General features: G+C 35.7%; 1 protein-coding gene across 17 annotated transcripts in view; it reads left to right on the top strand.

Annotated features, from left to right (window-relative positions):
• JAKMIP1 (janus kinase and microtubule interacting protein 1) overlaps positions 1–12,458 on the top strand; it is a 108,544-nt gene that overhangs the window by 60,115 nt on the left and 35,971 nt on the right. For 16 of the 17 annotated variants that reach the window (XM_082314823.1, XM_082314824.1, XM_082314818.1 and 13 more), the window contains 3 exons: positions 4,142–4,225; positions 8,008–8,070; positions 9,322–9,420. In XM_082314823.1, coding sequence (XP_082170949.1) covers positions 4,142–4,225; positions 8,008–8,070; positions 9,322–9,420 — 246 coding nt within the window. Of the gene's footprint in view, positions 1–4,141; positions 4,226–8,007; positions 8,071–9,321; positions 9,644–12,458 lie in introns of those variants that run through there. The other variant, XM_082314820.1, reaches the window with a different exon arrangement.

Below are 12,458 nucleotides of genomic sequence, written 5' to 3'. Positions count from 1 at the left end.
AAATGAGTCGGAGAATAGGTTGTTATAAGTACTTAGGTACTTCTATCATATGAGTATATTAAAAATCTGACCCAAATCTGACAACGGAAATTTTTCTTCAAGAGTTTTGTTGAATATATGAAATCATAATTTGTTTTTAAAAATCTCAGTTTGAGAGTATTCTTCCACTGTAAAGTACATAGCTAACTGTTGTTCCTATTAGCTCAGCATGTGTGACTGTTTACTCTCTCTGAAAGAAATGGTTATTTTATCCTCACATCAATCTCTGTGCTACAGGTATTTGACGTGTGAGAGAGTATGTATTCTGTTTTCATTTACCCTTCTGCCACCACTGTGTTTAACCATTTAGTGCAGAGATGAGGTCAACAGAAGTCATGCTAACATCTTCCTTTCTGTTTTTTCAAAACTGGTGAGGAGAGGAATCACTTCATAATGAATTGGTGAGCTCTGACTCAGTCCCCAGATCTATTCACTGAACAGCAGTGGCATCAAAAAAGAGGCAAAACTAGAGGCAAAATTTCTTCTACTATATCCAAACTCCTTGCAGACAGGGGTGTGTCTAGAAATGTAGCATATGTACAAGTCACCCTCTACTTGAATGACTATTGTGATCGATGACCATGATAACGATGAACATGTAACATCCAAATGGGCAAGCAATAGCCCTAGGGCTGGAAAATTCATCATCTTCACCTCATGTCCCTCATTCTGCATCAAGTACAGCTTGAATGTGTGGATTACTGACTACTGAGAGAGTTGACTGATGTCATTGCGAGGCCACTCTCAGTTATCTTTGAAGGGTCATGGCAGTTGTGGGAGGTTCCTGAGGACTGTAAGGAGGAAAATGTCACTCTTGTCTTCAAGAAAGGCAAGAAGGAGGATCTGAGGAACTGAAGGCTGGTCATTCTCACCTCGGTCCCTAGGAAAGGGATGAAGCAAATAATAATGGCGACTGATTCCAAATGTCTGAAAGACAAGAAAGTGACTGGGAGTGATAACACGGATCTACAAAAGGGAAATCACACTTAACCAGCTTGATAGCCTTGTATGATGAGATGACTAGCTTGGCAGATGAGTTGAGAGCAGTGGATGTTATTTGTCTCGACTTTAGTAAGTCTTTTGACACTCTCCCCCATAATGTTCTCAGAGACAAACTGATGAAGTACAGGCAGGACAAGTGGACAGTGAGGTGGACTGAAAATTGGCTGAAATGGCTTAGAGGGTTTTGATTAGTAGCAGAAAGTTCAGCTGGAGGTGTATCAACAGTGAGGTACTGCAGGGGTTGATACTGGGCCCAGTATTGTTTAACCTATTCCTTAATGACCTCAGTGATTGAACAGAGTGCACCTGCCACAAATTTGAAGATGCTACAAAATTGAGAGGTGTGGTCAGTACATGAGGTAGTTGTGCTGCCATTCAGAGGGACCATTTGACTGCCTGAAGAAGCGCATAAACAGGAGTCTCATTAAATTCAACAAAGGGAAGGAAAAGTCCTGTATGTGGGGAAGAATAACTCCATGCACCAGTACAGACTTGGGGCTGGCTTGCTGGCAAGCAGTTTTGCACAAAAGAATGTGGGGGGTCCTAGTAGACACCAAGTTGAACATGAGCTGGCAATGTGTTCTTGCAGCAAAGAAGGCCAAGAGCCTCCTGGGCTGCATGAGGAAGAAAGTCCCCAGCAGATCAATGGAGGTGATCCTTCCTCTCTACTCAGCATTGATGAGGCCACATCTGGAGTTCTGGGTCCATCTCTGGGCTCCCCCAGTACAAGAAAAACATGGACATATGGGACAGAGTCCAGTGAAGGGCCACGAAGATGATTAAGGGCTTGGAGAACCTGATACACAAGGAGAAGCTGAGAGAGCTGGGACTGTTCAGCCTGGATAAGAGAAGGCTCAGGGGTATCTTATCAATTTGTGTAAATACCTGATGGAGGGAGTAAAGGAGATGGAACCAGACTCTTCTCAGCGGGATCCAGTGAAAGGACAAGATGCAACAGGCACAAATTCAAATACAAAAAATACCATTTAAACATAAGAAAAACCCTTCTTCCTCTGAAGGCAGTCAAACATTGGAACAGGTTTCCCAGAGAGGTTGTGGAGTCTTCATCCCTGGACATATTCTGAACTCCACTGGACAAGGTCTTGAGCAACCTGCTCTAGGCGCCCCCCTGCTTTGAGGACAGTAGTTGGACAGGAGACCCCTTCCAACCTCAGTGGGACTACGATTCTTTTTAGAAGTGTTTAAGCATTAAAAAAAACTCTAACTGACTTCCCCCCCTGCAAAAAAAAAACCCGAATGGAGAAACGTTAAATATTGTGAATTATTACATATTATTGCCTTGCTACATGTGGCCTTCATTGTATTGTGCCACTGCAACATGTTGCTAATAATGCAGAAAGAAAAGATTTTAATGATGTGGTTTAAAAATTACTGGTGGGGATGGACACAATTTATCCCAAAGGTAGGAGCTGCCACTAGCTCAATGGTTCCACTACTTGGAATAATTAATAAAATATTCACAAAATTCTATATTTCTAGATTGCTGATGGTTGTTAGGCATACACGTACGCTATTTCATCCACGTCATTTTCTCTGGCAAGCATTTTAAAATCCACTTAATGAATATTCTCAGGTATAGAAACTGTATGCTTATGGGAGCAGAATTTCTGTGTATTAATAAGCAAAGCTTTCCAGATAAAAGTTACAGAAGGATGTAAACTGCTTGACATTATCTGGAGTTATTTACAGCTAAAAATTTTAGTCTATTATCCCCAGAGCCAATATTTAGAAGATTCAGGTTTTACATTAAAATGTGTCATGTTTCATTTTGGGTTTTTTTCCAAGGTTCTTTGAAGTGGCTCTCAACCAACCTTAACATTTTTTCCTGTGAAATACAGTTCTTATAATAGTAGAATTATTGCTTTATGGCTTTATTTGTTAGAGTTCTCAGCATCTTAAAAGCCTAGTAACATTTAACACTCTCTTTTTAAGTCGAACACTTAGCCAAGGAAAGCAATAAGAACTTTGGAGATAACTTCTCAAGCTAGAATTGGGGAGGGGAGCATAATTACATCTACTATTAAAGTAAGATTTCAGAGGCACTCATGTATTTGACAGTTATGAGATATCATTATATATTTCCTTTGCCTTCATGGGAAGGGAGACCCTGCTATGAATATTTTTGTAATAGCTTTTTAAAATTTTATTTTACAGGCATCTGCAAACTGTCCCTTTAGTACACTTTGGAATCATTGCTCTTTCTTTTTAATGACATTTTGGTTTCTTTTGTCACGTCCGTGCAAATCCATCTTTTGAGTGAGTCAGAAGGTAGCTTTTTGCATGGTTAGTTTTGTAGGGCCCAGTGTTCTGGTGGGATGAACATTTCCTATTCATGATGTTAGATGAAGCTTAAGGTAAACAACAAGGACCCTAAGATGCAAAGATGCAGAAGGAAATCCCTGTGGGAATTTTTGAACTGCGTGAGTGGGAGAGTACCTGAAGTACGGTGGGAAAAGTACTTGCAGTAGTTCAAGGAGCCTCAATGACTGAAGATCTCCAGAGATATCCTTTGATTTTTATTGTTTTTGTTTAGTACCTTGTATGATCCAGTCCCTTTTAGGGCATCACGGGACTTGGGGCATAATAGCTACTGTAGCATAATAGTTAGTGTAATAATCATGTAGAATGAGGAAAACTGACTGGCGTATGCTGTTTATGGGATATATAAATTATTTTGGGTCAATATATTTTATTTACTTATAGGCCTTTTTCAGCACTTATTGCAATTCTCTTTCTCTCTTGCCCTTTTTTCCCAATTGCCTTGAATTACTAAAGCTTATGACCTCCTTCAGTTCCTAACTTTTTTTTTTCTTTCCTGGGAAGAGCTTTGTCACTGAATATGTGATGATAACATCTTTTTAGGCTAGGAAGGAAAAATGCTGTTAAACTGATGGCTTTAAACATTTTGTAATATAAACACAAAAGCAGTTATTTTAATGAAAAGCATTAAAAGCTGACTGGACAGCCCACAAGTGGGTAGAAAGTATCTCTACTTTGATTCTGAGTGTAATTAAATCTACCTGTCTGCCTAGATGTCCATGCATACACGCACACTTTTTAATACTTTTTTTCCCCCCAGACTCGTGAACAACTGCAAGCTGATCTTCTTAGGTGTCAGGCAAAAATTGAGGACCTGGAGAAAGCTCTAATCGAGAAAGGACAGGTAAAAGGCTCTCTTAATGTCCTCTACCACATCATTTTCTCCCTTGCATGCAGTGGTGCCCTTGCCATCTTCATTGCTTGCTGGTGTGCTAGTGTGACTGATGCAGCTTAATTACTACTCCAGCATTAGATTACTTAAATAAAAGAAAGTATTTTATAGGCAAAGAAAATGCCATTAAAGATTCATTTTCTAACACATAATACACTAAAGCATAATATTGAAATAACCGCATGTACATGCATTGTAAATTCTGTTCCCATTGTTATTTGGTGCAAGCTTTTCTCCTGGTTTTCATTTTGTTTATATTTGCTATAAATTCCAATAAAATAAATATTCTGTGTTTGTACTGAAGAATATTTCTGGTGTGTAGCTTAGAAAATTTCAAAAAACTAATCAATTTCACACACGCTTCAGCTAGAGTAATGAACCTCTTGGTGTGTCTGGTTACTGGAAACCACTTGTAGTGTTACTCTCCTGGGCTTAAATTGTTGGAGGACCCAACTGCTTTCAAATTCCCATACCATCATGCACAGTAAAATTAGGCCTTATGCTTCAGTATATCTTGTAAATACTTGACGAAGATGTCACTACTGATGCATATTTAATAATGTCTAGCATCTGAAGGCTGATTAAGAGTTATGAGAGTGCATTTAAAAGATGTTCAGTTGCATAACTTCTAGAACGCACTGAGAAAATTGGAGAGATGTTATTTTACACTTTATTTTTTGAAATAACAATTTTTAAATTGCAGGTAGCATATGGTAATAAAATAAGATATAGCTATCTATAGATATACATTTCAAAGACTAATGATCTTGTAGCACTGAATAAAAGCAACCTACAAATAATGCCTAGTTAATGATATCAACATTTTAATGGTTTATTCTTTGTAAGAAAAAACTTTCTGTAAGACTCTGTAGAAACACAAAGGTTTTGGGACCATATTCAAATTAAGGATAAAAATTGTTTATGCTAGTTTCCACACAAACTGCAATTTGCTTAATAAATTCAGTGTAAAGAAAATATTGCTAAAAATAGAGAATATGTTATCAATCTAAAAATGATGGCTCACTGAGCTTTTGCAAGAATAAATGGAACTGAAGACCTCTCGAGGATCTACTGCTGACATTTTAGTGCGTTGTTAATAAAGGTGTTGTGGGCGAATTGCTGCGTAATTGAAAACATTAACAAAATAGCTGACTATTACAGTGTAAAATATAAGTACTGTGTTTGTAAATAAGTGAACATGGATACCCATGTAAGAAATTACTTCTGTGATTTTGCTTCCAGAACGGTATGTCAAAAAGGTATGCCTGGAAATTAGAATTTAATTAGTAACTAGTTTATGAGATCCATAACCACATTTTCAACCTTGTATCTCTTAGCAATCCTGAGAAGGCCAACAGGGCCGTGACAAGGAGCAATATGATATTGTCTCTAGTGGGCTAGTTTGTATGCTATTAGCTTTCCACAGAAGTGGTGACAGTGTCTTCCTGGGAGCTCTGGCACCTGTTCAGTTCTCCTGACCTGTTAGTATTTACATTCAACAAAATAAATGGTTGTGATGATAAACTGACGACTTTGTGCACTATGTGATTTTTTTTATTATTATTACTTTGTCATGTAGGTGGTCATGGTAGTGATGGTGATATAATACTACTTGTGAAATGGTCATTCAGGGAACCAGTCCCTAAAGTGCTTTTGAAAAGGAAACGGTGAATCAAAAGATCCTAGTGCATAATCCCAGGAATTTTTAGCCTTACTTACAGCTTTAGGAAACAGAAGCAGCAAAGACCTTCACAATTTTCCTGAAGTCAAATTCAGAGCAGCAGATTAGAATCTTATTATTAAAAGATTATTTATTTGAAGCTTGGTTTATGACAATTTATGTGTAATTTCAAAGTTAGTGTCAATGGCTCTTGTTAATCTCTCATCAGCTTGATCTGCCAGAATTCCCCTAGATGTAAAATAAGACTAATAATCCATTTTTGCAAGGTACATTGAGGTGCATGCTTAAGAAACATTATATTAAGGGAAGAAATTCTTACAAAGTATTAATAGTGGTAAATAATAAATCTCAAAATATTGGAGTATGTAACGTGCCAGATGGATTTTTTTTTTTTTTTTTGAATGCTCAGCTCTCATAGTGGCCTGGTGTGTATATAAATACAATCTCATTGAAGTTAAGGTTTTCTTAGAAAGTCAAATTGAACTAACTTCATCAAGAAAGACACAAAAGTTAATTATCAATAGGGTAAATTAATCCATTTTTTCTACTTGTGTCAACTGGAGTAGTTGAACCTGCAGGTCTGATGTAAGTGTTGAACCTGCCTTTTATGATATGCATGCATTTCTCTGTGAGTGCGACTCAGTTCATTCCCTGACCTTAGTAAAATGCTAGTTAAATGTTAAACTGGACATCGGATTTTATTTTTAACATTTCTTTCATTTGTTTAAAAAATTCTTGACAGATGTCATGCCCTTTCAGTACTTATTTTAGTGTATTATTCTTCGTATGATACTTTTAACATCATAACCCTGAACAGCTTGTTTACTGCATGGAAGTTAAAGTGCACTTGCACATTCTTGTGTATGAGTGGGAAAAGGAGAAAGAACAGTAGAATATGAAACTGTAGTGGACAGTAGGTGGAAAAACTAAACTTTAAAAAAAAAAAAGTTAATTGGAGTAAATATTATATTGTAATATTTCAGATTTTTTGATTGACATTTCCAGGCTAGTTAACGAGCCGGGATATCCAGATTTCATTAATTTCTCATGCAGCATTAATGTGCAAATACCTTGCTGACAAAAAAAGTATCAACCCTAATACTTTAGTAAAGACATTTAGATTTTAAATAAATTGTCCTGTCCTTTTTGCCTAAAAAATAATTTGATCTAGAGTTAGTATGGCATATTAAATGTTGGCTATTGTTTTACTAAACTTATTAGAGCAGTATGAGCTAGGTTATGTAAATATTTTTCTCTATAGGGAGAACAGAGCGAATTTGGCTGTTATAATCCATTAAACCTGAATGTCCAGCTATGGCTGGCAGTGAGTTTTGGTAACTGGGGTCTTTAAAGGGATATTTGATGAGGCCTTTTGAAGCCATGAAAAAAAAAACTAAAAGGAAAGATCAGCTTTGGAACAAGTAATCAAATGGAAATATGGTTTTCAAATGAAGTGTAGAATATCTTATATCACTTCCCTTCCTCCATAGCCTTGAATTTCTTATCACAAACTCTGTGTAATAGCCTGATTGTCACACTTCTAGCAGAGGGCAATTAACTGCATACCACTGAAGCTTATTTTCAGTCATTTGGGATAATTAAATCTTTTTCTTCCCTTTTTCCATTGGGATTTGCATTACACCACTCAAAATGAGATGATTTTGCAAGAAAGTTCCCGACTCTGCAACGGAAAGAAATAGTTTTGAGTTAAGCTGAGTAAATAAATGTTTTTAAAATGACATAAAATATCATATAACTGCGTTCACCCACAATTGCTATATGTAAAGATTTTAAAGTATATGCTTAGCTGGAACATAATTAGGAAACAAGAGACTCAGCTTCAGGAAAAGAAAGGAACTTTTATTTTCTCTGTAGTTTAAAATGCTATTTGTCCTTGAAATATTTATGATAGCCTCATTTTTTTATGTGTGACCATTTTTGTACTTCAATGTACAATGATGTCTGAAATCTTCAAATTGTTGTGGTTATTCATTTGTCTTGTTTAACAAAATATATATGATTTTAATGGTTTTAATCCTTCTCTTCCTCATAGGATTCAAAATGGGTAGAAGAAAAGCAGCTGTTAATCAGAACAAATCAGGAGTTGCTAGAGAAGGTATGTGTTCAGAATCTGGGAATATTTTCACAATTGCTGCCCCTTATCATAAAAGGAATGGTAAAAGGAAATGAATGTACTAAGTACTGGAACATCAACATGAAAATTGCTTACTTTATTTCTCTCTAGAAACATAAATTCAGATAACAGTCTCTGATTAAAGTACCAATATGCTTTTGTACTCTTTGGGAATGGAAGCTCTTTATTGTGGAGTTACATGTTGTATAACCAACCATCAGCTGGCTGATATTTCTAGCGTCCAACAAAATGTAATCTAAAATATTAAGCCTAATGTGGAATCTTGTATTTTACCAAACAGTTACACAAAGTTTATTATTGTCATGATCACTAATAAAATTGCCTGCTTCCTTCAGCCTTCCATTTTTTACAGTTTTTTCCACACATTAAGTAATACTGATTGATTTAAAACTATTGTATCATTTACTGTCTGATATACTCAGAGCTGAGTGACCTCATTGTTCTTCACTGATATTGGTGGGAAAGTTAGCTAGGAGTCAGGAAGTCAAAGAATTATTTTTGTTAATTAGTAGCTCAATATTAATATAATAAGAATAAGACAACCAAAGAAAAATTCATGACTAAAAGTAGCTACAGCTGGACTTAATTTATTCAGACAGTTACATGGGTATTATAAGCATTATGGTACATTACGCCAGATGTTACACTTCTATTTAGATTCATACAAATAAAAAGATCACCCAGTTAAGCTAGACAGCAGACCAAAGCTATTAGTTGGCATAATGAATAGTCAGTTTTGAATTTCTGTCATTGTTTGTGCCCCAAAGCACAAATCTGGAAAATTAAAAAGTAGGCATTAAAACCCCTCCATTATTCTCATTCATATACCATAAAGAGTGGATGTCTAGTTGTGCAAAGACAATGAGAACACAAAGACAATGAGAACAGTCTACCCAAATGTTAATGTAATCCAGTTTCATTCACCTGATTTTAAAAGAAAGCTTGTGTTTTAACTTATTCAGATGTAATATTCACATCACTTTTCATACTACTTCCAGATTACTATTCTAAGACATCATTGACCATTTTCTTCCGGCAGTTCTCACAAATACTTTCTGATGTGATGTTCCTTTTTTATCTCTAAGACAGAGCCCAATTTCTAATGAGAAAGTGAATTAATTAACAGTTTTTTCTACACCCCTGGCCCGTAACTCCGTTCAGTACCTTTTTCCATTGCTTACAGGGTGTTACGATGTTGTGTTTGTCTCATAGATTTACAGAATGGAACAAGAAGAGCATCAGCTGAAGAACGAGATGCAAGATGCAAAAGACCAGAATGAGCTGTTAGAATTCAGAGTGCTAGAGCTTGAAGTAAGAGATTCTCTCTGTTGCAAACTCTCAAATGGAGCAGAAATTATGTTTGAACCCAAGCTGAAATTCCTGTAAAGATTACTGATGTCTGGTGCATGTTTAAGGGAAATCACTTAGGTATATATTTTTTAAATGTTGTATCTTGGGATAATGAAATTGATACCACTGCCTTAATATGTTTTGAAGAGAGTGCTCACTAATGTTTATAAAGATGTAATATAGCTAATATATATTGCATATAGTTTGTTTTTCATCTAATAAAATATTTTGTTTTGCAGTATTTTGCCTTTTTTATTTGTTTCATTTCCATAACTGCTCCTTTCCTGCATGTAAAATCACTTGGTATGTATACTACAGCCTTGGTTGACATTGTTTAAATTAACACACCTTCTCACGTCTTGCATGCAGTGAAATCTAAAGATCTGACACATCCATCACATCAATGTATAATTGCTTTTACTTATGTTGATTTAAGATTGACAACATTAATTTGAAGTAAAATAATCTTAAAAGAACTTGTTTTGATAACAGCTTTGAAGGAATTTCTCTTACCTGAAATCCATTTCCTGATGGTATAAAATGGGCATGGACTGGAAATAATTGGCATTAGTCAATGAAGAAAGGAAAAAAAAACCCACCGAGAATGTCACTGTTAAAGTAGTGAAGTGCAAGTACAACTTCTGTACGTGGAAGTAGTATGTTGCCCATAGCGAACAAATTCTATACGTTGCATAAATGAAATAACAACAAAATTATCTGAACATGTAGCATGTGATTACAGTAGAAAGCAATGGTTCTCATCACCTTGCAAATGAGGCCCATGTCGAATTTAATAACACTAAACTACTCGTGTGCGATGCACAGTTGTCACACGGTTGTATTGCCTGATAACACGTTGTTCAGTTTCAAAGATCATCAGCACTCTTAACACCATTTAGAATAAACTCTCCAAGAAACCTGTCATTGTCACTCCTCCGTAGTTTTCATCGCCCAGCACGTTTCACCAAAAATCTTGGCATGTGTGACTTCTCTGATAAAGATGAAAATGCTATGTCTTCCTGTTATGTGGACATTCTGCTTTTTGTCTTTGACATTTCTTAACCTTTTTTTAAAGCTTTACTTTATCAACCGTATATTTTGATGTCATAGCCCATTATATTCAAAATTATGAATTTAGGTTACTAGAATTTCAGTAGATGTTTGGGAAAATAAAAATGCTTTCTAATATACATCTTTATATCTTATTAAGCAACTGTAAAGTAAAATACTGAACAATTTAGCATTTGAGCTGGCAGTTACCCTAGGAACTGCTTTCTAAAGTGTAAGTGTTCTTAGAAGTAAAACAATCCAAGAAATTTTCTTAGGAAAAGAAAAAAAGTGCTTCAATACATCCCCCATGAATGTCTTTTTCACATGGAAGAATCACAAGAAAAATAGCTCAGTGTGATGTGTCGAGTTTTGTCATGTGCCAAATCTTTAAGGACTTTTTTTCACAGAATAACAATGGAAGTATTTTTGTGCGATTGCAAGAAAAGATTTTTTTCCTTAGTAGGCAAGCATGCAGACACAAATGTGACTGACAATGTGAATGCTTTAGTAAACTCATGAATGCTTCTGGTAATCGTGAAAGTATTTTTTTGAGAGCAATTAAATTATTTTGGCTGAAAATTAGGCTAGAGTAGAAAACACAACCATTTGTCTATCATTTAATGCAAGCAAATTCAGATGAATTTAATGTGATAAAATACTTTTTAAAAAAATCTAAAGTGGTAACTGAATTTGGACAAGAATTAAGCTTCTAGTTTTGGGTTACAACAGCTAGGTCATTTAAGCCCATTTCAAAATTAGACTGTTAAAGCAAAACTCATTTAAAGTAGAGCCTATGAGGGAGAAAAATATGCAGAGTACAGATTTTTCCCTCTACATTGTAGTTTCAAATTAGGCTTAAGTTAGTTAATGAACAAGAGTTGCCATGCTTCGTAACTTGCTTAAGTGAATGGATGCAGCCTGCTTGCCGTGTTAATTAAAGCACCTCATTTTGTGATTTAGGAAATTGGGCAATGCATGGGTGGTCAGAGGAACTAAAATATTTGCAGTAGCTCTCTTCCATTATACTGTCAGAAACTGAAGCTCTTGTTGTCAGTGCCTTCGCTTGTAATACGGAGAGGAAATCTGGCTTTCCTCACTCATGTTCCCATGGCCACAGAGAATTCAGAGTAAGACCCAGTGCCTTGGATGCCCAGAACCTTCAATCCAGTAATTTTCACAAGCACATTAAAAGTTAATTTAAGCAAAATCAGTTATTTATTGTTTTACTGTATTTCCGCCTTTTGAAGAAATAATAGGTTTGTATTTTGAAGAAACGCATGAAAGTCAAGTAGATGGGCTGGATAAGTTTTAGAAATACTACAGTTTTAGATAAATGGGAATTTATCATTTTTAGTTTTGGCACAAAGAACATCATAAGTGTGGAGTAGTGCTGCCTTTCAACATATTCCAACATCTTGGGTTGTGCAGTGAATAGGACTGTGGATTTTACATGCTCTAATAGAAAGGTTAACTGTAGAATAAACAGAAAGCAGATATACAGCTTTAATTTTATTGAGAAAATCTTCAGTGATAATACTATTTCATGAAAGAGTTTAAATTCTTTTCTGCAGTTTCTTCTTCCTAAATTGTTCTTTGTTCCATGAAAGAAAGCAATAGTTAAATAAGGCTATAACCAACATAAAAAACTGTAGAGTTTTTTAGGGCTCCAGTCAGTTATTTGGCCAGTGTGCAAGGGTTCCTCTGTCTGAGGAATGTCGGTTTACTTTCCAGAAGCTGTGTGTGCATGGAATCGCTTGGAAGCTAATGCCATTTTTGTGCTTAGCTAAAGCCAAAATGCTTCAAATATGGTGAAAGTAGGAGGAAATACCATCTATTTGGAATGTGAATAGGAATATGCCTTTTTAATGCACAAGTATGTTTTGTAAAGGTGGGAAATAAATGTCTACGTATAATCACACGTGTTGTTTTTAAACAAAATCTTTCCTCAG

Source organism: Platalea leucorodia (assembly GCF_965183815.1).
Source record: "Platalea leucorodia genome assembly, chromosome: 6".
Classification (NCBI taxonomy): Eukaryota; Metazoa; Chordata; class Aves; order Pelecaniformes; family Threskiornithidae; genus Platalea; species Platalea leucorodia.
Note: the sequence above shows the minus strand (reverse complement) of the source record. Positions and strands in the feature narration are given on the sequence as shown.